This window comes from Pongo abelii, chromosome 5 (genome assembly GCF_028885655.2).
Source record: "Pongo abelii isolate AG06213 chromosome 5, NHGRI_mPonAbe1-v2.0_pri, whole genome shotgun sequence".
Taxonomy (NCBI): domain Eukaryota; kingdom Metazoa; phylum Chordata; class Mammalia; order Primates; family Hominidae; genus Pongo; species Pongo abelii.
In genome coordinates, this window is record NC_071990.2 from 5,430,327 (window position 1) to 5,456,627 (window position 26,301).

A 26,301-nucleotide genomic window follows, 5' to 3' on the forward strand; every position below is an offset into this window, starting at 1 on the left:
TCTCGATCTATCTGTAGCTTATAGCCTGTGTTCCCATTTGTCTTGATGATTGCCTTGATGCCAAGTGATAACCACAGGTGCTGGTGTTTCACTTATAATGAAGCCTTTTCCCTCCTGGACTTTGCACACCTAATCCTGAAGCTCCATGAACGTTCCAGTTCAGCTAGAGCGAATGGGGATTTGTGAAACAATTGTAAGGGTTTTTTGTTGGTGGTGGTGGTGGTGGGTTTTTTTTTGTTTTTTTTTTTTTTCCTCGCTCTGTGGACCAAGCTGGAGTGCTGTGGCACAATTTCAGCTCACTACAACCTCCACCTCCCAGGTTCAAGCAGTTTTCTTGCCTCAGCCTCACAAGCAGCTGGGATTACAGGCACACGCCACCATGCCTGGCTAAATTTTGTACTTTTAGTAGAGACGGGGTTTCACTGTTGGCCAGGCTGGTCTTGAACTCCTGACCTCGTGATCTGCCAGCCTTAGCCTCCCAAAGTGCTAGGATTACAGGCGTGAGCCACCGCTCCCTACCGAGTTTTTTATGTTTTAGGAAAACATTAAATGCAAAGTAGAAATGAGAACAAAATGTTTCTTGTGGCCCATTGAGACAAGTCCTGCCCGTATCTCCAGAATCCACTCCTCAGCCTTCCTATGCTGCCATCCCTTCCCTTTGCTGTTGAAGAAACTCCTTCAGTCTGGAATTTCCTATCACCTTTCTCTACATTTTGAATCTGGATTAGTTATGTTTGTTTGTTTGTTTGTTTTTTCTGGGTAACAAATTACACTTAGTGGCCTAACATAGCACAAATTGACTATATCATAATATCCTTGCATGAGGAGCCTGGCTATGGATTGATAGGGTCCCCTGATCAGGATCTTACCAGGTTGAAATCAAGGCAGAGGCAGGGCTGTGTTCTCTGAAGCTGGGGTCCTATCATCAGCTCACTCCAGCTGTTGGGAGAATTTGTTCCATCCCACTGTAGAAGTGAAGTTCCCATTTTCTCCCTGGCTGCTGGTGCCTCTCTGAGCTCCTTTAGGACTTGTCAAGGGCCAAGCCACGCGGCCTCTTCACAGCCAGGAGGGGGATCTCTCTCCAATTGGCCAAGATGGAGTCTTAGATAAAAAGTAAAGCAGTCACAGGCTTAAATTCCCATCCTGTTCCTAGATCCCACCCATACTCAACTCAATGGGAGGAGTTTACATAAGGCATGTGCATGTGGGGTGGGAGTCTCAGAGGCCATCTCAGCCTACCACAGGATCCTGCTCATCTGTTAGTGTCCAGTTGGAATTATATTCCTTTCATGAGCTCATTTCATAAGCTTTCCAACAGTGTGAATTGCTCCCTTGCCTGCCTTCATTCTGCAGCTTCTATCTTCCCTTTTACATTGCCTCAGTTTGTGAAGTAAACCTTTCTAATCCATGGCATTGACACAATCTGAGCAGGACACTATACCTTTGGAGTAGGTGGTGCTAGATATGCCCCTCATCTGGGCTTGCTTGCATTCTCTGCAATGCTGAAGTAGCTCTTGCTAAGAATAAGCATTATGGTGTTTAATAAAGCTGAGGTTCTTAAAGGCATGACATATGTCCTTTCTTAATGTAAGTTCATTCTAAACATGTTATGGCCAGTATGGCATGTTTTGAATGTATCTCATTATCTACTACACTTAAGGACAGAGACCGTCTTTTCTTTCCACTCTGTAACCTATATACAGTGGGCTAAATGTTTGAATCAGAGCAAGCAAAGACTACAGAAAAATCATAACTCAGTTCAGGAACCAGTGCTTCAGAAAGCCTAGAATTTAATCAGAAATGAAAGACAGTACTCCAGACAGTGTGACTTCGGAATGCTTTCATGAGGGCAGTCAGGAATATGGAGATGAAAAAGTGTGGAAGATTGGGCACCCTCATGGATGTCTTTGTAGGGGCTGCCCAGTGCCTTGCCCGCTGGTGGGCATCTAATTAGTGTCACTGATAACTATCAGGGAGTGGTATGAACCTATCCAATCTCAATACTTTTTAAAAACAACTATTTTGTTTCCTAATCATAGCTGGTGCTCAAGACCGAATCGGCTGGGCTTTTGGCCTAGGATTAGAAAGGCTAGCCATGATCCTCTACGACATCCCTGATATCCGTCTCTTCTGGTGTGAGGACGAGCGCTTCCTGAAGCAGTTCTGTGTATCCAACATTAATCAGAAGGTGAAGTTTCAGGTAAGATGACTTGCAAGAACTGAATAGATAATAATAAAAATGGCTGTCAAGGATCGACAGGATCATGTACTTGAAAGCCATTGAATTTTATTTTATTTTATTTTTATTTTACTTTAAGTTCTGGGATACATGTGCAGAACGTGCAGGTTTGTTACATAGGTATACGTGTGCCATGGTGGTTTGCTGCACCTATCAACCTGTCATCTAGGTTTTAAGCCCTGCATGCGTTAGGTATTTGTCCTAATGCTCTGCCTCCCCTTGCCTGCCATCCCCCAACAGGCCCCGGTGTGTGATGTTCCCCTCCCTGTGTCCATGTGTTCTCATTGTTCAACTCCAACTTATGAGTGAGAACATGTGGTGTTTGGTTTTCTGTTTCTCTGTTAGTTTGCTGAGAATGATAGTTTCCAGCTTCATCCATGTTCCTGCAAAGGACATGAACTCATTCTTTTTTATGGCTGCATGAATTTTAAATAATGTGAATTTGTAAAGAAGTTCCTGGCCAGGCGCGGTGGCTCATGCCTTTAATCTCAGCACTTTGGGAGGCCAAGACGGGTGGATCACCTGAGGTCAAGAGTTCGAGACCAGCCTGGTCAACATGGTGAAACCCTGTCTCTACTAAAAATACAAAAATTAGCTGGGCATGGTGGCACGCAGCTGTAGTCCCAGCTACTTGGGAGGCTGAGGCAGGAGAATCACTTGAACCCAGGAGGCAGAGGTTGCAGTCAGCTGAGATCGTGCCATTGCACTCCAGCCTGGGCAAAAAGAGTGAAACTCTGTCTCAAAAAAAAAGAAATTCCTAAATAGAGGTCCATAAACACACAAGGGGTTCATAAACCTTCAGAAATTTTATGCAAGAGAAAAGATATTTGTCAATATTATTAGTCTAAGCAGAGAACCAATTTTGTACTTTTTTTTTTTTAAGACAGAATCTCACTCTGTCACCCGGGCTAGAGTGCAGTAGCGCGATCTCGGCTCACTGCAACCTGCGCCTCCTGGGTTCAAGCAATTCTCCTGCCTCAGCCTCCTGAGCAGCTGGGATTACAGGCGCTCACCACTACGCCCAGCTAATTTTTTGTATTTTTAGTAGAGATGGGGTTTCACCATGTTGGCCAGGCTGGTCTCAAACTCCTGACCTTGTGATTCGCCCGCCTTGGCCTCCCAAAATGCTGGGATTACAGGCGTAAGCCACTGAGCCCAGCCCTTATCTAGTATCTTTTCCAACAATTCTACTCCATTCATTTTTCAGAATGAAGCTGCATATATGTTAGACCATTTGATCCTATGCCATAGAACTCTGATGAAAGGTTTTTTTAATTAACGATTTTCTTTTCCTGTGTGCTTTATTTTTGATAATTTTTATTGTCTTCTCTTTGGGTTGCTAATCTTTTTTTTTTTCCTGTTTTGTCCAAGTAACCATTAAGCCCATCCAGTGAATTAATCATTCCCCAGATAACTGTATTTATCAATTCTAGAATTTGCATTTGCTTCCCTTTTAGAGTTTTCATTTATCTACTGAAATGCTTGATCTTTTCAACCATTTCATCCATTCTTCCTTAAATTCTTTCACATATTCATAACGGTTATTTTATTTTATTTATTTATTTTGAGACAGAGACTTGCTCTGTTCCCCAGGCTGGAGTGCAATGGCATGATCTCGGCTCACTGCAACCTCTGCCTCCCAGGTTCAAGCAATTCTCCCGCCTCAGCCTCCCGAGTAGCTGGGATTACAGTCATGCACCACCACGCCTGGCTAACTTTTGTATTGTTAGTAGATACAGGGTTTCACCATGTTGGCCAGGCTGGTCTTGAACTCCTGACCTCAGGTGATCTACCCGCCTTGGCCTCCCGAAGTGCTGGGATTACAGGTATGAACCACTGCACCCGGCCTCATAATGGTTATTTTAAAATACTTGTCTGTTAATTCCAACCATGTGGTTATCTAGTGTTCTTTTGTTGTGATTGTTTTCCCTTCCTAATCATGGCTTACATTTTTCCTGCTTCTTCACTTGTCTTTTTTTTTTTTTTATTTGATTGTGTTTGAATGGACAAAGACTGAGGTAGATAAAATTTATCCCCAGAAAGCCTTTTGCTTTCTACCATCTGGCTGCTAAGGTGACTAGGCCAGATCTTTTTGTTCTAATCAGGAGTTGAGTTGAATTTCACATCTGATTTCCTCTGATGGTGAGATCTAGCCCTGCAGCAGAGTTTGGGATCTAACCATGTGAGATAACAGGATCTCTTTCTGCGTTCCATCCACTTACCAGCTTCTTCCACCACCAGCATTTGTAAGCAAAAATATTATGAAGGAGAATTGGCTGGCAGTGAGGGTTAGCTCTGTTTCTCCATTTTCCAATCTGCCATGCCAGCCCATGCTTGGCTGATGCAAGTGTGGCTCATTTCTTCTTATTCCAACAAAATGTCTTTGCCAGTAGCAGGCTAGCTCTTCTGCCTGCTCATGCCCCAGTGGTGAAAGCAGCCATCAGTGTCTGTCTACCCTAGAAGGGCTCATCTCTCTCTGGAGTTATACTTATTTATATTTGTGTACAGACCTTTTCAACTGTATTAGTCCATTTTCATGCTGCTGATAAAGATGTACCTGAGACTGGGAAGAAAAAGAGGTTTAACTGGACTTACAGTTCCACACGGGTGGGGAGACCTCAGAATCATGGCAGCGGGCGAAAGGCACTTCTTACATGGCAGCAGCAAGAGAAAATGAGGAAGAAGCAAAAGCAGAAACCCCTGATAAACCCATCAGATCTTGTGAGACTTAATTACTATCATGAGAATAGCACAGGAAAGACTGGCCCCTGTGATTCCATTACCTCCATCTGAGTTGCTCCCACAACATGTGGGAATTCTGGGAGATACAATTGAAGCTGAGATTTGGGTGGGGACACAGCCAAACCATATCATCAACTTTAAGGACAGGTATGATTTTTGTGAATGTATTTTTTTATTGTTACAGTGAAGCACACTGATTTTGTGTGTGTGCCCATCTGCATCTTAAACCTTCCTATGTATATATGTATATGTGCATATATTTTTGGTTTTACCTTATGAGGACTTTTAGAAACTTCTACTTGAATAATTATCTGTTTTATTTTAGCATCAATTTCCTTGTAGACTAATTTGAAATATAGCTGTGTCTAATTCACAATAAAACCTGGCTAAGGCTGTAACTTTTTCTCATTCTTTTTAAAATATATTGTCAGTTATTTAATCAGCAAACATTTATAGAACACCAACATTGTGTAGAATGGTGTGCTCAACACCATGGTGTGACAAATAAAGATGAAAAACACAGTTGCCACCATAATTAAGTGGCTTAAATTCAATTTTAAGTGTACTTACAACAATCTTTTTTTATGAGACACGTAGTCAGAAATAGACTCTTGATCCTTTTACTAAATGTCTTTTTTCTTCTCCTTTCTGCCTTCAAATTTGAAAGCCAATATATGCATACCTGCACTAATATATAATTTTTATAGTTGTCTTTGTGTAACAAACTTAAGAACTTCTGATGGGGCAGTTAGGGTTTGTATATTCATATTTAGTGTATGTTCATAAAATACTTTGTGTAGATTATAGATCATACTATTACCTAAGTATTCGCTTGTAATTAGTATCTATTCTTGTTAGTTTCCTGTTGCTTAGGTAACCAGTTACCACAAATCTAGTAGCTTAAAACAACATGTATTTATTATTTTACAGTTCTAGAGGTCAGAAAACCAAAATCTACCCAACTGGGCTAAAGTTAAGGTGTCAGCAGGGCTGGCTCCTTCTGTAGGCTCTCGGGGGAATCCACCTTCTTGACTTTTCTGGCTTTTTTTTTTTTAATTATACTTTAAGTTCTGGGGTACATGTGCACAACATGCAGGTTTGTTACATATGTATACATGTGCAGTGTTGGTTTGCTGCACCCATTAACTCATCATTTACATTAGGTATTTCTCCTAATGCTATCCCTCCCCCTTCCCCCCACCCCACGACAGACCCTGGTGTGTGATGTTCCCCACCCTGTGTCCAGGTGTTCTCATTGTTCAGTTCCCAGCTATGAGTGAGCAAATGCGGTGTTTGGTTTTCTGTCCTTGCGAACTATCGCCTTTTCCAGCTTTTAAAGGCCATCCTCAGTCCTTGGATCACAGCGATGCGTCATGTTGCCTTTTCTCTCTGCTTCCGTCTTTTGTCACATTGCCTTCTCTTTGACCTTTGCTTCTTTCTTATAAGGACCCTTATGATTATATCAGACCTTGCTGGGTAATTCAGGATAATCTTCCCATCTCAAAATACTTCTTTTAAAGTAATCCTTTAATACTTTAATACAAATTAATTCTCTAATACAAAAGGAAATGTAAATTTCCTTTTGAATATAAGGTAACGTATTTCTAGGTTACAGGGATTAGTACATAGATATCTTTGGGTAGGGTTGGGGGCATTTTTCAGTCTACCACAGTCTTCCCTTTGACCCCTAAAGATTCACATCTGTCTTTTGTAAAATACATTCAGCCTATCCCAAGGTCCCACAAACTCTGAACCCATTGCAAAATCAGCTCAAAATCCAAAATGTCATCTAAGTATCATCAGCCCCTAAGTCCCATTTCATCATTTAATTATCTAAAGCTGGTTTATGTGACACTTTGGGTATGATTCATCCTGGGGCAAAATTCCTCTCCACCTGAAGCAAGGTACCTACTCCCAAAATACAATGAGTGGGATAGGCATTGGAGAATACTCATAGACATTTCCATTCAAAAAGGGAGAAAATGAAAGGAGAAGAAAAAGAATCACTGGTTCCAGGCTATTTCAAAATTCAGCCATTAGGTTTCAAGGCCTGGGGATAATTCTCTGTGGCCCTTGGCTTCACCTTTTTAACCTGTACTTCTACCCTCTAAAATATCCTTCTTTTTTAAAGTTCATTTATTTATTTATGAGGCCAGGTCTTGCTCTGTCATCAGGCTGGAGCCTAGTGGTGCCATCATGGCTCACTGCAACCTCCACCTCCCAAGCTCACATCTCAGCCTCCCGAGTAGCTGGTACTACAAGCACATGGTACCACACCCTGCCAATTTTTTGTATTTTTAGTAGAGAAGGTGTCTTGCCATGTTGCCCAGGTTGTTCTTCAACTCCTGGGCTCAAGCAGTCTGCCTGCCTTGGCCTCCCACAGTGTCAGGGTTACAGGCATGATGAGCCACTGTGCCTTACCTCCTTTTTTGTTAAGGGTGGCATGTGTATGCAGGTGAGTTGTTTTATTACCCTGGCTTTTGCGTGAAGAATTTGGGGAGTCAAATAGACTTCTTTCTTTCCTTTTCTTTTTGTTCTTTTCTTTTGTCCCTCTCAATTCCAGCTGACAGTGTTCCTAATGGTAAATCATTCTCAAAAACCTTGTGGCTCTCCCATGTATATCATAGGGATTCATTCCATTACACAAGAGGCTCCTCTGCAGATCTTTCTTGAATAATTCATTGCTATTTTTGGCTTCTGCTGAGATGCCTGAGGGGATCCTTGGGTCATATGTTTACTTTCTTCAAAGAGCCCTCTGTGTCACTAAATACCCTGGTCCTTCAAAACTTCTGAGGCATTAACAAAGGGTTCTATAGCTGCACTCATGGCTTTCTCTCCAGAGCACTTTTCTTTCAGTGAAACCCCTAACTTTTTGTCTTTTTCAGTATAGATAGGCTAAGAATTTCCAAAATTATCTAATCTTGCTCCTCTTTGCATAGCAGTTCTCTTAATTTGTCTGTTTTCTCCTGCAAGAATAAAGCAGGCTGCATTTTCACTGTTTTCTTGGAAATTTCCTCAGCTAAATATCCAAGTTCATTGTTTACAAGTTTTGCTTTCCACATCCAATTCATCTAATTCTGCCGCTATGAATGAACAAGGATCCACTTTCCTCCACCTTCCACTAACGTGTTCCTCATTTCAATGTGAGCCCTCACCAGCAGGGCTTTTGACATCTATATTTCTACCACCAGTATGTTTATGAATATGTGGATATTTTCAGACAGTATAGGTTTTCTCTACCATGTTCCTCACTTTTTCCTTGCCTGTCAGTCTGTAACATCCATATTTCTACAAGAGTCTCTTCAAGGCAAAATAACCATTTAATATCATGGTGCTGCAAGGTGTCTACTACCCATTGACCAATTCCAAGGCTAATTCCACATTTTTATGTATTTGTTAGAAGCAATACCTCACTTCCAGATACAAAAATATTTATTAGTTTCTTGTTGCTGCTGTAATAAATTACCACTAACTTAGAAGCTTAAAAAAACATGAGCTTATTATCTTATATTTTTGGAGGACAGAAATCCAGAATCAGCCTGATTGGCCTAAAGTAAAGGTGTCAGCAGGGCTGGTTCCTTCTGGAGGCTCTGGGGGAGAATCTGTTCCCTTGCCTTTGCCCGTCTAGAGACAGTCCTCAGTTCTTGGCTTATGACAGCATCACATTGCCTTCCCTCAAGCCCTGCCACTTTCCTCTGTAAACACCTCACCCTCTCTCTGAATTTTTGCCTCCCTCTTCGAAGGACTCTTCTGATTACATGGAACCCACCAGGATATTCAGGATAATCAACCTCATCTGAACATCCTTCCTTAATTATATCTATAAAGATCTTTCTTAATGTAGGATAACATATTCACAGGTTCCAGGGAGTAAGACATGGACATATTTGGAAGGGGGCTATTATTTAGCCTATCACTTGTGCCATTTTATATCCTATTTCATTATGACGGATTGCTTGCCTTCAGATATAATAGAGTAGTTTGTCTTTAGGGATAAAAAATACGGATAGTATTAAAGTGTTAGCTGTTTTCAACTATTTATGTAGAGTAGTCATATTTACATATATAAGAGGGGACTGTGTTGACAGAAAACTTGTTTTATCACTACAGTTGACCTGCCTTGAGAAAAATACTTAAAATGATTGTAATCCTGTGCAATCCCAGAGGTGGGGTGAGAAAATGGGGAAAAGGTCTGCTGCCAGCTAAGAACTTGTGGATCCCCTGGCCAGGAAACTCTGGAAGCCATTTGAGAATCCTATTGTGGAAGAAGCAGAAATTTCTCTTCCTTCGTCTCCTTTTAGGCCCTCCTAAGTGATGCTCTAGGCTGCTTTGGCTTCTGTGGTATCTTTCTCTGTGCGGCCTCCACATCCTGTCCTGTACATCTTTCTGTCCAGCTGTGGGGCACTCTCCTGGGTGCTAACAACAGTCTCTGATTGATGGGACCCTGAGTCCTCACCTGTGCGACTCTTTTCCTGAATACCTTGAAACCCATTGTTTAAATCTAGTCAGTAAGAAACTCAAGTTAAAATGTTATTTTAATTTTTGATTTTCATTGTACGTATTTTGAATTAAGTGCTTTGCCTACCATGGCTTTCTTTAACCAACCTGGATCTGTGCTTGAGATAAGTGGGTCAACAATATGGTTGTTCTGTTATGCAAGTGATAACTTGTTCTGTCTACCACTGCAGCTTCCCATGCTGTATTCGTTCTGCGTGTTTGGGTCTTTGTTGTATATACTCCTGCCAACTCCCCTGAAGCAAAATTTGCTGTTTCAGTGCATTGAACTGAATATTCAATAATAAGACTTTAATTTATGCTTTGTTTTTTAAAGTCTAAAATTATGAATTCAATATTTAGTCCTACACGGAGCGATACTTAGTGAAAATTACTCAACATTGTACATTTTACTTACAGATTTGATTTAGAACTTACTAATTCCGTGTCTGTCCATGGTGGCTTACAAGGTCAGTCCTCATTTGATGAAATAATTCAGCAATGTTGGCCGTTACCTTTTTTGCCGGTTGAAGGGTTTTACTGTTCTCTTCTGAGGCCACAGACTATAATATTTCTAATCCTGAATGGAGTCTCAAATACTTATCACTGCAGCGGGAGTAGATGAGAATGGATGGGTAGTGGCTGCAAACCTATGATACTACATTCTATCCAAGATGATAATACTTGTAGTTAGTAGTTAATACTTACTTCAGCCTTACTCTGTGTCAGCATTATTATAAAGACTTTCCATGTCTTAATTTAATTTTCTCAGTAACCCTCTGAGTTTGGGCGCTGTTATTCTCCCAGTGTTGTACATGAGAAAGTTGTAGCAGAGCCGTCATCTCAATAGCATCGTTATGTTATGTATGTGGCTCAGTCAGGGCTTCCAGAAGCCATTCCCTAAAGTTTAACTCGAGTATAAAACTCATAGGTAGATTATTCAGAGCCAAAGGATTTAAATTTTTTTTAACAAATCTAAAAATCAGTATACAGTTTACAGAAAAATACAGCATGAAGTTTAAATGATCTAATTTATGAACTTACTGGTTTGTAGGCTACAAGTATTAATGCTTTCTCAAACTTCAATGTGCAGGTGAATCCCTGGTGGAGCTTGTTAAAATGCAGATTCTAATTCAGTGGGTCTGGGGTGGGGCCTGGGATTCTGCATTTCTAACAGTTTCCCAAGTGAAGCTCATGCTGCTGGTCCATGAGTCACACTTTGAATCAAAGTAATAATGGTTAAAATTATTTAACTTGTCAGGGTCTCAGCTACATCGTTGTTCAATTAGATGGTGAAAGGAGATGGTCTGACTAGGTGGTGAAACTCATTTCCTTCTCTGTTGCACTCTCATTTTGAGTATAACTATTATAATAAGCAGGTCTGTAATTTGATACCTTTGGCATTCAATCTTGAAACTATTTTCTTTCTTTTTGCCCTAAATTTTATTTCCATGGATTTCCAACAGTTGTAAAACTATTACACGTGTTTTTTGGATTAACTGCTGAAACTCCGTCCTTCCTTTCTTCCTTCCTGTCTTGTGTTTTTCAAGGTGAGGGAACTATGTGAATAACTCATTTAGTTTAAATGCACATTTTTAAAAATTATACTTAAGTCAGAGATTTGCTTGTGCACGTTAATTTGTGATGGGAAAGTGTTAGTATTTACTTCAGAAAAAAGGAAGCTAAAGACAAGGAAAGAAGAGAAAGGGCAAAGAATTTGGAAGCATCAGCAGGAGGGACAGTTACTATGAGAGTCTTGTATCAATTAGGTCATCTCTGAGGTCAGTCATGCCTGGAGTCCCAGGGAAAACTCTGGGTCAGAGTTCATCCTTGCTATTTCTATAGTAGCAAGCATCAGCCATGAGTGCTGCATGATATGAGGCCTGGGGGGTTCTTAAGGTCAGGGTTGGCTCTTTTATGCCTTATAGCAATCACAGTTCAATACACTATTCACCTGTACATTAATTTGTTGAGGACCTTATAATACTTGCCATTTGTTGAATGCTGTGTGTAAGCCATTGAGCTAAATACTTTGCCTATGTTACAGCTTTTATGCATCACAGTGGATGAGGTGAGTACTGTAAATCCATATTATAGATGATGAAACTAAGGCTTAGCATCAGCAAGTAATTCAACCATAACTGTCGTAGTAAGTAACAGAGCCAGGATTTTAACCAAAGCTGACTCCAGAGAGCTCCTAATATTGAACTAGTAAGCTGTTACTGTTGCCTATACCAAGCTGCTGTGCTAGATGCTAGAGTAAGGTGAACTTGGTGGTCCCTGACTTCAAGTTATTTCTAATCTAGAGTATGAGGCAGATTTGTCAAGAGACACTTATAAAATAATATATAATACGGTTTGGCTCTGTGTCCCCACCCAAATCTTATCTTGAGTTGTACTCCCATAATTCCCACGTGTTGTGGGAGGGACCTGGTGGCAGATAATTTGAATCATGGGAGCGGCTTCCCCCATACTGTTCTCGTGATAGTGAATAAGTCTCACGACATCTGATGGGCTAATCAGGGGTTTCTGCTTTTACATCTTCCCCATTTTCTCTTGTCACCACCGTGTAAGAAGTGCCTTTTTCACCTTCTACTATGATTCTGAGGCCTCCCCAGCCACATGGAACTGTAAGTCCAACTAAACGTCTTTTTCTTGCCAGTATCATGTATGTCTTCATCAGCAGCATGAAAACGGACTAATCCAGTATGTAACAGTGGTGGAACTATACATAGATGAATGTCGAATTTCACTGATAGTGACCAATGAACATGGCGGTCAAAATTTTCTTCTTCCTTTCTTTAATCCTTTTTTGCTAGTTAATTCTCTAAATCCTTCCATGTCTCTCCAGAATTGTATTAGGCCTTGAGCCTCTGATTACTTGCTAATCTCCTTGGCTTGGAATAGCTTCTAGATCTGGTTTTGCTGTCATTATCATAAATGTTGTCTAATAGAGACTTAATGTGGGATTTTGCAGTGTTTCCTCATTCTATTCCCAAATAAATCCAGCTGTGAGAATCGCATCAGCTTCATTGTGTGGCAATGAAATTCATGGATCTCAAACTTTTTCATTATTTCCATGTGTATTTTTCTCATTTTACTTCCCCCAAAAGTATATTAAGTATTTTCTTTTGCTGGAGAAGAGATGTTTATCTCAGAAAAAACTAATAGGAAGGGATACAGGAAGAAATGTGAAAGATGACCAATCATAGAACCTTTTTTATGTATTCAGTAAGCATTGTTGACTTAAAAATAAGGAGAGGTGTAGTGACCAAGACTATAGACAAGGGTGTATTGGAATCATTATAGTGCTTATATCTAAAGCATTTATAACAGAGCCTGTCACATTGTAAGCATTTAATCCATGTTAAATGTTATTTACATTTTTACCACCGCTACTACCATTCTGTTGTCACCACCACTCCCACAACTTCAGATAGTCACTTACGAAATGGATGATGGGGTACTGGAAAAACTATTGCAGCCTACAATCTATCTTCTGCTGACTAATGCTTGAAATCTCCCCTTAGAGCTCGCTTCCTTTAGCTTAATACTTTAATCCTAGTTAAACCTAACATGTTCCTTTTGCCTAGAACTGGCTGTGCCTACCTTTCGTAGGATAACTGGATGGGATTAGTGGGGAGTGTGTAGCTATGGAACACTTTTTTTCTGTTTGAAATTGAGTATAGAAATCAGGGTCATTATGGAACACTTTTTTTCTGTTTCAAATTGAGTATAGAAATCAGGGTCGTTGTGGTGCTTTCAACTAACTTAACTATATTGGTCAAAAGGAAGCATATACTGTTCTGAGAGCAGCAGCCACAGTCCTCATGATTCTTAGTCCCTTGTACCCTCAGTTTCCATCTTCAGCTTGCTTTGCCAACATTGATATTGTATAACTTTAGCCTTATGATGTTAGGACATTTAATTGCCCTGTAGTCTGTGGAGTCCTGTGGATTGTGGCCCTCTGCTTGTGTTGAAACCTGCTCCATCAGAGGTCTGTGGGCTGATTTTTTTGTGAAAAAGGAGATCTTTTGGTATGTTTTACATATTTAGATTATTGTAACTCCACATTTCTTTCTTGTTTATTAAGTTACTAAGAAAGAAAGAAAGAACGAACGAACTGGGTCCTCAGCATTTTCTTACACTTTTCTTGTAGTGTAGATTGGAAGAATTAAACATATCCAATATCCTTGTTGCATTTTCTTGGCTATTAACCTTAAGGAAATAAATATATAAGAACTTTCTATTTATAGATAGCATATTAAACCTTAAATCTTGCCAACAGTCTATAAAATTTGACAAATTAGGTGTAATATATTTTAGGAATCATCTATCTGACTAAAGAAGTTTTGGCACTTCTGTCCCTGGAATCAGAGGGATACTTTTATACTGCACAGAATCACCTAAACTGTACATTTAATGGTTAGTGGATTATAGAGTTAAAAAATTACAGCTGTAGAAAGAGATCATCAGAATAGGGACCAGAAACAAATACCAGTTTGAAAGAACTGACATAGAAATAAAGGTCGTGTCAATGAAGTGATGATGGACAAGGTAATGTCTTTTTTTTTTTCCTGGGTGTGAATATGGGAAGTAATTGCTACAGGGTGGTAGGAGGGATGACTTTGGCTTCAACCAAGAGAAGATCCAGCTAAGAATGGCTTAAATAACAACAGCAGCAGCGAACCTGCAATGATGCCAGGGCTCTAAAACACTGAACATTTTAATCTCAGACTTGTCCCCTCAAGATTGAAGGATGGTGACGGGACCACCAAGCATTACCTCTTACGACAAAGTCTAGAGACAGAAAATGGAACACATTTGCTTCCTTTTCATAAGTGTGAGGGAGAGTTTTTCTGGGAGACCTCAGCAGACTTCCCTCATATCTCATTTTCAAGGTAGTTGGAGTGGTCTGTAAAGTTAGCCTGTTATTTTCTGATATTTGTACTGAGCTCTTGTCAATAAAGCTTATGCTTTTGCATTATTTCACAACAAACAATGCCACATGTGTACAATTATGTCCTATTGAGAAAGATATCTCGTTACTATACATATTTTTATGAACAGATAGTCACTTATGAAATGTATGATGGGGCTACTGGAAAAACTATTACAACCTACAGTCTATCTTCTGCTGACTAATGCTTGAAATCTCCCCTTAGAGCTCGCTTCCTTTAGTTTAATACTTTAATCCTAGTTAAACGTAACATGTTCCTTTTGCCTAGAACTGGCTGTGCCTACCTTTCATAGGATAACTGGATGGGATTAGTGGGGAGTGTGTAGCTATGGAACACTTTTTTCTGTTTGAAATTGAGTATAGAAATCAGGGTCATTATGGTGCATTCAACTAACTTAACTGTATTGGTCAAAAGGAAAAAGAGCTGAAATACTAACTCTCAAATGTTGATCAGAACTAATTCAAATGGAAAAGTCAAGGTTCATATTAACGTTCTAGGGACCAAATTAAGTCAAAGTAATTTACCGAGTAAGAATAATTAGTTAAGAAAGGTAAGTGTAGTTTTTCTGTGTCGTTAACTTCCCTCATCCTGTACAAAAGAACAAACGCATTTCTTCACTGTTTCAATCAGAGGCTCATTCTGCTCCTTTACTCAGAGGGTAAGAGGAGCACATGGGCACACCTGAGATGTGAGGAATTGAAGGCTGCCTGTATTTAGACAGAGAAATGAATTACTTTGTAGGTAGAGTGTCACGTGGCTTTTCAAACTTCATGCATTTATACTGGCATTTTCTATGTGTAATCTTGCAACCTTGAGGATGAAGAATGTGGTTAAAGGAAGCAGTACTTCATATAGTGGATAGTTTAATTATTCTTTCTATCACTTGGCCAAATAATGAATTAAATGTTTTCTTTCAATGTGAGAGAAGAATTTTATTTATTTATTTATTTATTTATTTATTTATTTTTTTATTTATTTTGAAACGGAGTCTCTCTGTCACCCAGGCTAGAGTGCAGTGGCATGATCTCGGCTCACTGCAAACTCTGCCTCCCGGGTTCACGCCATTCTTCTGCCTCAGCCTCCCAAGTAGCTGGAACTACAGGCGCCCGCCACCATGTCCAGCTTATTTTTTTATTTTTTATTTTTTGTATTTTTAGTAGAGACGGGGTTTCACCACGTTAGCCAGGATGGTCTCGATCTCTTTACCTCGTGATCCACCTGCCTCGGCCTCAGAATTTATTTTTTAACGTTCCCTGTAAGATTTATTAATTACAAGTTATAATTCACTGTCCTTTATAGTGAATTATAAATGGACAACCCTCGTAAGAGTCCATACGGCAGAGTTTGAACTCTTGGGTAACTGTGATTTGAGAAGTGATTTTGCATCTATTTTGATTCATTTTTAAAATGATGATATGTTCTAAACGTATATTTCTGGATTTAACTTGCTAATAAAAATGTAGAACTGTTTGCCTACCAGCCAGGTATTTACCTCTGTCAAATCCTAGGATTTTACTATGGACTTTTTTAAAGAGTAAAAGTAGTTAGGCGTAGGGGCCTCACGCCTGTAATCCCAGCACTTTGGGAGGCTGAGGCGGGAAGATTGCTTGAGCCCAAGCATTTGAGACCAGCCTCGGCAACAGAGAGAGACCCCCGTCTTTACAGAACAAATAAAAATAAATCAGCTGAACATGGTGGTGTACCTGTGGTACCAGCTACTTGGCTGGCCAGGCAGGAAGAATGCTTGAGCCGGGGAGGTTGAGGCTGCAGTGAGCTGTGATCATGCCACTGCACTCCAGCCTGGGCAACAGAGTGAGACCCTATCTCAAAGCAAACAAACAAAAAAGCAGCAAAAGCATTAGAAATGCAGTTGAAACACCTACGTCTCCCTGATTTCATTCTGCTTCCCAGTCTCCCCAGAGGTCACCACTAGCTGCAGTTTGATATTTACCATTCTCATGTTCTTACTCCATTTGTATGTGCCCAAAAAACATTTTGTAGGATTGCTTCAAAATTTATATTATATGGTCAAAGTCGCTAAAATACAGAAATCCAGAGAGGTTTTTTGGAAATTTGTTGAGCAAATTCTAAAATGTATATGGAAATGTAGAGGGCCAAGAATAGCCAAATAACAACGTTGAAGGATTTGCTTAATCTTATGTCATCTTTTTGAAAAGCGATAGTAATTGTGAGAACGCAGAACTGATGCAAGGATCAACACAAAGGCCCATGGAATGCAATGAGGAGCTTGGAAACACACCTGCGCACTGTGCTAGATTTATGGCAGTACTAGCACTATGGAAAAGAGGCAGGAGGACAAGGCTTCTGTGTAAATGGAGCAGGGATAATTGGGTATCCACACGGAAAAAAAGTGAAACTTGACCCCATATTTATAATTGTTCAAAAATGAATTCCAGGGGGTTTGTAGATCTAAATGTGAAAAGCAATTTATTAGCTTACCGCCTTTGAAAAAGCCATTTTACCGTGAGTGACTCTCATTCTTTTTGGAGTAAATTGAATTGAGGAGATCGAACTAAATGAACTATGGTAATATAAAATTAAAACCTAATTAAATGTCTGCTCTTCAAAGTTTTGAAATGAGTATTCACTTAAAGTGCTTCTTGTAAGCTTTTTGTAAAGCATTTTATCAAATGAGGGGTGTTTCCTTCTACTTTGAGTTTGCTTAAAGTTTTTGTTACAAATGAATGCTAAAATTTATTAAATCTGTCTATATATTTCAAGATGATCTCATGATTTCTGGCTTTATTCTGTTAATCTTGTGACATTTAGTGATTGTTTTTTGGATGTTAAACCAATATTTTATTCCTGAAATATATATAACTTGGTTGCAAAATATTACCATTTTATATACTTGTAGATTTTATTTGTTAATATTTCTTTAGGATTTCTAAGTTTATGTTCAGGGATGAACTAGGCCTTTAATTTCCTGTGTTTGTTACGATCTTCTCAGGTTTTGATGTTAAGATTATGATATCCTCATAAAACTAGTTTAGAAATATTTCCATTTTCTAGCCTCTGGAAGAATGTTTTGAAAATTTATGTTATTTCTTTCTTAAGTATTTGATTCAACTTACTAGTGAAGTCACCTGGGGCTGGAGTTTCTTTTGTGGAAAGTTTTTAAATTACAATTAAATTTTTAAATAGTTATTAGGCTATTCAGATTTTCTGTTTTATTTTGTATCAGTTTTGATAAATTGTGTTTTTTTCTAGGGAATTGTCTGTTTTTAAATTTTCATATGTATTGGCACAGCTGGGTGCTGTGGCTCACGCCTGTAATCCCACACTCTGAGGGACAGAGGCAGGCAGATCACTTGAGGCCAGGAGTTTGAGACCAGGCTGGCCAACATGGTGAAACCCTGTCTCTACTAAAAATACAAAAAAAATAGCTGGGTGCACTGGCTCATGCCTGTAATCCCAGCTACTTGGGAGGCTGAGGCACAAAAATTGCTTGAACCCGGATGGTAGAAGTTGCAGTGAGCCGAGATCATGCCACTGCACTCCAGCCTGGGCAACAGAACAAGACGCTGTCTCAAAAACACAAACAAACAAACAAAAAAAGTATTGGCATAAAGCTGTTGGTAATATTATCTTAATATATTGATTTAAAGAAACACTTTTAAATTAGTCAAAAGTTGAGCATAATTGTTAATATTTTATCAAATTTTGCACACACTTTTTTTTTTGGCATACCAAACCTTCTCTTAGAGTTTGCTTTTCTTCTTAATGAAGTATATTGTTTGAATATTTGTTTCTGTGAGGGGTTATGAGTGGTACATTCTTTTGGTCTTTGTGTATCTGAGAATGTCTTCATGTTACTCCCGTTCTTGAATGGCAGTTCAACAAGGCATAACATTCTGGAAAGGTGTCATTCTCCCTTAGCTCTTTGAAGATGCTATTTCTGCCTTCTGGAAAAGTCTAATATTAATCAAAGTGTTGTTTCTTTGTAGATAATAATGCCTTTTATTTTGAGTGATGTTTAAGAATTTCTGTTTAAATTTGACATTCCCCAATTTTAATATGACGCATTTTGGTTTAGACTTGTTTTTGTTTATCCCGCTGAGTATTGGAGGGTATTTTTGTTCCGGGATTCATATCTTTACTCAACTCCAGAAAAGTCTGACTTATTACTCTCCTTGAATAGTGACTCTCCTAGATTCTCTCTGTTACCTTCTCTAGGTTTCCTGTTGTATATTGGAGCCTCTTAGTTATCAGTTATCTTAACTATTTTTTGGTATTTCTTATTTCTTTGTCTTGTATTGGTGAATTTGTCAGTACTTTCTACCAATTTAATAATTTCCTCTGTAATTTTTTAACTTAATAATGTTTACTTTTTATTTCTAAAACGAGCTCTTTTTCTTCTTTATTTTCTTGTTTAATTTCTGTCTGATTTTGTTTCCTAATTTCTTGCTTTTAAAAATAGTTGTTACTTTGTTTAGTAATTTGAATATCTTCAGTACACTTGTTTTAAAGCCTTTAGCTATTCTGTATTATTTTTTATCTAAAATGAGTTCATATTCTTGTTGTTGATTTAATTGGTTGTATTTCTTCATATTATAAATTTTCTATGTTTCAAAGTCTGACTTTGCAAGCTCATTTTGAATACGTACTCATTTTCCTCCATTTTTGATTATCACCATTTTTCCATCTTGTCTACCAACTTTTTATGGCATCCTCTTGTCCCTAGGGTGCCCAGTTAAGAAGCGGTGTTTTAATGGCATTATAGAGTGCTTGCCTTCTGATTATATTGTCACCAGGTTAGTGGGGGTTTTGGCTCAATACCTGATCAAGAGTATTGAGTATCTCTTTTTCCTGTGGCTTCCTATAAAGCAGTAGGTGATTCAAAGCATGAACTCATAGCAGCATCATGGCAGGATGTTGAAATGAGGCCCCAAGGAAATAATCTCCTTAACATTTAGGTTTTTGGTTGAGTGTTCATCAGAAAGCAAGTTATATGGCATGTGTCTGTGTTTGTTATGTCAGCCTTTTCCCTGCCCTGACATTTATTGGCACAGCCCATTCCCACAGATGTATATTTTATGTAAGTCAGTCAAATGGATATTCTTAAAATGACAACCTTGACTCCACTGTAATTTATATGTACACACGCACACACACACACACACACACACAATGTTTTTCATTGTGTTAAATCTTTGTAATATAAAATTAACTGTTTAACTATTTCTTTTCTTTTCTTTTTTTTTTTTTTTAAAGATGGAGTTTCGCTCGTCGCCCAGGCTGGAGTGCAATGGCACAATCTAGGCTCACTGCAAACTCCATCTCCCAGATTGAAGTGATTCTCCTGCCTAAGCCTCCCGAGTAGCTGGGATTACAGGCATCTGCCACCACGCCCAGCTAATTTTTGTTTTTTGTGTTTCTTTTTTGTTTTTGTGGTTTTAAGGAGCAGAAAGTTTAATAGGCAAGAAGGAAGGGAGAAGAAAGAAGGAAGAAGCTCCCCCGTACAGAGACAGAGGGAGGGGGGCTCTAAAGCCAAAAGAGGAAGTCCCCACCTGCCAGGTATACCAGCTAGGTATATATATGCAGAGGCTGGAGGAGGCAGTGTTTGATTTGCATAGGGCTCAGGGGATTGGTTTGACTAGGCATGTCATTCACGTGGCCCATGAAAATGCTGGCCTTCCCACCCTAGACTTTCAATATGCAAATGCAGGGCACAATGATGTTATATACACGTGGGAATATGTGGGGGCGGCCACATTGCCAGGAACATGTGGGGAAAGGACAAGAAGGCTGAGGGAATCTCCATATTTGGGTAGACACAGTTTCTAATGGACGTTATTTGCATATCAAAGGTTACTGGCCTGGCTCTAAGAGCCAGGGCTTTACAAGAAACTTTTCCAGAGATGCTTTAAAAAATGAAAACTTCCCAAGGACCCCTTTTCCTACATCATTCCCCCCTGTGGAGATGCCACACTAACTGCTGTTAGGGGGTTTTGGGGTATGACTCCTTCTGGCTACTTCCTGCTGAAAAGGGGTTTCGAATGGGGAACAGTAGCTAGGGCTCCTTCTGGGGTCGATCTAAGGATCCTTGGAAGAATGGCATGTCCATGTGTGGTTCAGCTTACAGCACCATTTGGAGTTTGATTGCTTCTTGGCGAGAAGTATACAGGGTCCAAATATCAATACAAGATATATAAGCAAGAAAGTGCTTAATAAAGGGGTTAACCAATTCCATAAAGAAGACTGGAATTTATTAAAGAGAGATTGTAGCCCCTCAGGGCCGAGGCCGGCATTTTCCCTGAGCCTGTCAATAATTTTGATTTGATTTTTAAGTATCTGTAGATTTTCTTCTGCTTTACTAGAGGTGTTAATCCGAAAGCAGCATATTTCATTTAAAACTGCATTACTAAACCCAATAAAAAGTCCTAGCAGACTCAGTGATAGTAAAACTTTCATGCTTCCTTTTTGTCAACTATTATCCCTGCTATAAGGGTAATAATTAAGCAAAATACTACAGCAATGGAAACTCTCTGTCCAATATTTCAGTTAGAAGGCGCTACCCTGTATAACCCTATTGCAAATAGTAGAGTGAGGACAGCAATTCCCACAAGTGTAGTGTGGGTAGGTAATTTCCATCTAAAATTTTACTTGCTAAGATATAGAATTCCCCTTTGGGGGGGTCTATGAAGTTCCTCAGTTTTATTTTCCCAGACAAAGAAACCTCCGGGTTATGGGCACCTTACTCACTTTCATTACCTGGCAGAATTTGCAAGATAATTGCCCAGAACTAGCATATTGTTTCACATTTTTATGTTACCCTTCCCTTTATTTTGTTTGTTTCCAAGCTGCAGAAGGTCACCATTTGATTCACAGGAATAAGCAGGGTTAGTCTAAAATGTAGGCAAAAAGCTTAAAAACAATTAATGAGACTAGGATTTAATGACAAATGTATGATAAACTTTGGAGCAAAATTTTTCTCTCCAGTCCTCATTTTTGGTAAAAACTAATTATGAATAAACTTTAGTCTTATACTTGACGTGATTATTTGCATTAAGTGCAGCAAGAATGGTTATTTTTACATAGACCTTTTGGATTGACTTTGATGAAACTGTTCCACAAGGAATTTCACATAAGACTTCTAAAGCCAAGCCCAGCCATGGGTTTGTATCCTCTAATACCTGTGTGTTCGGTGATCCTATCCTCTTGAGGTCCCAAGATAAACTTGGAGCTTCCAGACCTGTTAGAAAGTGTCATTCTTTACTGACCATAGGTTAGGAACCCTGTGCTGGGACTGTACAGACCAGGTATGAGGCCAGTTCTTCCTAAGGGGCTTTTTTTAATTGGCTTTTCCTGTCAAGCTTGATTCCTTAAAGGGAAACACACCCTTTCAGTCAAAGCCTTGGTAAAATAACCAGTTTTTCCAGTTGTATCCTGTTGACGAAGAAAAATGGATTCTTACTGCACTGATGCAAACAACTGTATTGCCATGAGTTAAGAGTACTCACAGATAGTTTCCAAATTCTAGAGGAACCAGGCAGAGAAAAATAAACATGCTCCAAATTTTGTCCACAGGAGTATACCTTACTCAATTATTAAAGGCCATAAATAGTTTAAAATAACTTTCCTTGATGCTGAAAATCAAAACAAGGATCAGCAATATTCCAAGCAAAAGTTAAAAAGGTTACTTTAACTTTCTGAGTGTAGTCCACTTAGTTAACTTTTGTTTTGCTTGATATTTGTCAACATGTCATTTCTTTATGGTCCTGTACATTCTTTATTTCAATGTTACGATCTTTAAAGCTATTAAAAACCTGCATTTGAGAAATACAAACTACCATCAGAGAATATTACAAACACCTCTACGCAAATAAACTAGAAAATCTAGAAGAAATGGATAAATTCCTGGACACATACACCCTCCCAAGACTAAACCAGGAAGAAGTTGAATCTCTGAATAGACCAATAACAGGAGCTGAAATTGTGGCAATAATCAATAGCTTACCAACCAAAAAAAGTCCAGGACCAGATGGGTTCACAGCCGAATTCTACCAGAGGTACAAGGAGGAGCTGGTACCATTCCTTCTGAAACTATTCCAATCAATAGAAAAAGAGGGAATCCTCCCTAACTCATTTTATGAGGCCAGCATCATCCTGATACCAAAGCCTGGCAGAGACACAACCAAAAAAGAGAATTTTAGACCAATATCCTTGATGAACATTGATGCAAAAATCCTCAATAAAATACTGGCAAACAGAATCCAGCAGCAGATCAAAAAGCTTATCCACCATGATCAAGTGGGCTTCATCCCTGGGATGCAAGGCTGGTTCCATATACGCAAATCAATAAACGTAATCCAGCATATAAACAGAACCAAAGACAAAAACCACATGATTATCTCAATAGATGCAGAAAAGGCCTTTGACAAAATTCAACAACCCTTCATGCTAAAAACTCTCAATAAATTAGGTATTGATGGGACGTATCTCAAAATAATAAGAGCTATCTATGACAAACCCACAGCCAATATCATACTGAATGGGCAAAAACTGGAAGCATTCCCTTTGAAAACTGGCACAAGACAGGGATGCCCTCTCTCACCACTTCTATTCAACATAGTGTTGGAAGTTCTGGCCAGGGCAATTAGGCGGGAGAAGGAAATAAAGGGTATTCAATTAGGAAAAGAGGAAGTCAAATTGTCCCTGTTTGCAGATGACATGATTGTATATCTAGAAAACCCCATTGTCTCAGCCCAAAATCTCCTTAAGCTGATAAGCAACTGCAGCAAAGTCTCAGGATACAAAATCAATGTACAAAAATCGCAAGCATTCTTATACATCAATAACAGACAAACAGAGAGCCAAATCATGAGTGAACTCCCATTCACAATTGCTTCAAAGAGAATAAAATACCTAGGAATCCAACTTACAAGGGATGTGAAGGACCTTTTCAAGGAGAACTACAAACCACTGCTCAGTGAAATAAAAGAGCAAATGGAAGAACATTCCATGCTCATGGGTAGGAAGAATCAATATCGAGAAAATGGCCATACTGCCCAAGGTAATTTATAGATTCAATGCCATCCCCATCAAGCTACCAATGACTTTCTTCACAGAATTGGAAAAAACTACTTTAAAGTTCATATGGAAGCAAAAAAGACCCCCATCGCCAACTCAATCCTAAGCCAAAAGAACAAAGCTGGAGGCATCATGCTACCTGACTTCAAACTATACTACAAGGCTACAGTAACCAAAACAGCATGGTACTGGTACCAAAACAGAGATATAGATCAATGGAACAGAACAGAGCCCTCAGAAATAATGCCGCATATCTACAACTATCTGATCTTTGACAAACCAGAGAAAAACAAGCAATGGGGAAAGAATTCCCTATTTAATAAATGGTGCTGGGAAAACTGGCTAGCCATATACAGAAAGCTGAAACTGGATCCCTTCCTTACACCTTATACAAAAATTAGTTCAAGATCGATTAAAGACTTACATGTTAGACCTAAAACCATACAAACCCTAGAAGAAAACCTAGGCATTACCATTCAGGACATAGGCATGGGCAAGGACTTCACGTCTAAAACACCAAAAGCAATGGCAACAAAAGCCAAAATTGACAAATGGGATCTAATTAAACTAAAGAGCTTCTGCACAGCAAAAGAAACTACCATCAGAGTGAACAGGCAACCTACAAAATGGGAGAAAATTTTCGCAACCTACTCATCTGACAAAGGGCTAATATCCAGAATCTACAATGAACTCAAACAAATTTACAAGAAAAAAACAAACAACCCCATCAAAAAGTGGGCGAAGGACATGAACAGACACTTCTCAAAAGAAGACATTTATGCAGCCAAAAACCACATGAAAAAATGCTCACCATGACTGGCTATCAGAGAAATGCAAATCAAAACCACAATGAGATACCATCTCACACCAGTTAGAATGGCAATCATTAAAAAGTCAGGAAACAACAGGTGCTGGAGAGGATGTGGAGAAATAGGAACACTTTTACAGTGTTGGTGGGAATGTAAACTAGTTCAACCCTTGTGGAAGTCAGTGTGGCGATTCCTCAGGGATCTAGAACTAGAAATTCCATTCGACCCAGCCATCCCATTACTGGGTATATACCCAAAGGACTTTAAATCATGCTGCTATAAAGACACATGCACATGTATGTTTATTGCAGCAGTATTCACAATAGCAAAGATTTGGAACCAACCCAAATGTCCAACAATGATAGACTGGATTAAGAAAATGTGGCACATATACACCATGGAATACTATGCAGCCATAAAAAATGATGAGTTCATGTCCTTTGTAGGGACATGGATGAAATTGGAAATCATCATTCTCAGTAAACTATCGCAAGAACAAAAAACCAAACACCGCATATTCTCACTCATAGGTGGGAATTGAACAATGAGAACACATGGACACAGGAAGGGGAACATCACACTTTGGGGATTGTTGGGTGGTGGGGGTAGGGGGGAGGGATAGCATTGGGAGATATACCTAATGCTAGATGACGAGTTAGTGGGTGCAGCACACCAGCATGGCACATGTATACATATGTAACTTACCTGCACATTGCGCACATGTACCATAAAACGTAAAGTATAATAATAATAATAATAATAATAATAAAGAAATAAAAAAAAATAAAAAATAAAAAATATAAAAACCTGCATTTGAGAACACCTGTTAAAGTCCTTAATATAGCTTGATTGTAAACTGTCTTTTGAGAAGGAAGAAGGCAAGACAACAATTGTTTACGAATGACAAATTTCCAGGGTAGTTATAGTTAAAAATATGACTGACAAGTTTATTTATCTTCATGGTTTACAATAACTTTACCGTTAATTATGATTGATAGCATATACTTAGACATTAGCATTTTAGAAATCCCATACAATTTTGGAGCATGTATTAGTATTATTCACCAAAATATAACTTAAAGAAGATTGGACATCATTTCAGCAATCTCATGTGACTAAACATCTCAAATGATCCTGTTTACCTCTTTTCTGAATGTTTCAGGGGCCTTCTGAACTATCCAAAAAGCCAGGCATCATGAAGGACAATTTCCAGATTGCCATAAATTATTTTGCCAAAATGATGACTCAAAAGGCAAAAACTTTTCATTAGCCTTTACTATGACATGAAAATTTTGTGCAAAGCCAAATTTTACCCTTGTGTTAGTTTATTAATGTTAACCCCAATTCGTTTACATGAAACCGTATGGATTATTCCATCTAATCCTAACCAATTTGACCATGAGGTGAAATCTTTACAAACCTTTCATAACCCTTTCAGTAAAGAGCAGATTAGTATCTTAAGACCTCCTTGCTATGCTTTTATTTTAATGCTTAATTTATGAGAAGACCATCTAGATGGTATGGGAGAAGACAGTGTAGTGCTTGTAGCATGCATTTCATTACAAGGCAACCCAAAGCCAATTGGCTTATTTTGTAATCAGCTCATGCCTGATAGGAGTCTCATCTCCCAGTCGGGAGTGGGGATGTTTCCTTATCTTGCAGGTGGTCAAGAGCATGCTTCTCTGATTTATAACTACTGTCAACCATCCCTTACAGTGTATTTTCTACCTAGTTATTACACACCAAAAGTCTCTCACAATGCGAAGTAATTTCTGATACCCCCAAAACTCAAAACCGTCAGATAACACAAGCAAAACAGAACAGAGCCTTTGATTTTGAGAGGGATTTAGCTCCTTTTAATTCCTGGGGTTTCATGAGGAAAGCAGAGGTTTTTCCCCAAAACAGGGTTTGTGACGCCTCCTCTGTTTTTCCCCAGAAGTCCCATACTACCAGAAGTTATTTTAGGGCCTTTTATGCATGCATTAAGAGTGGTAAAACAAAA

The 26,301-nt window shown here is 39.0% G+C and overlaps 1 protein-coding gene across 8 annotated transcripts in view; it reads left to right on the forward strand.

Moving 5' to 3' along the window:
* Positions 1 to 26,301, forward strand: part of FARS2 (phenylalanyl-tRNA synthetase 2, mitochondrial) — a 519,601-nt gene that overhangs the window by 288,033 nt on the left and 205,267 nt on the right. For all 8 annotated transcript variants that reach the window (XM_054557152.2, XM_024248067.3, XM_054557156.2 and 5 more), the window contains one exon: positions 2,040 to 2,200. In XM_054557152.2, the coding sequence (XP_054413127.1) occupies positions 2,040 to 2,200 (161 nt within the window). The remainder of the gene's footprint in view (positions 1 to 2,039; positions 2,201 to 26,301) is intronic.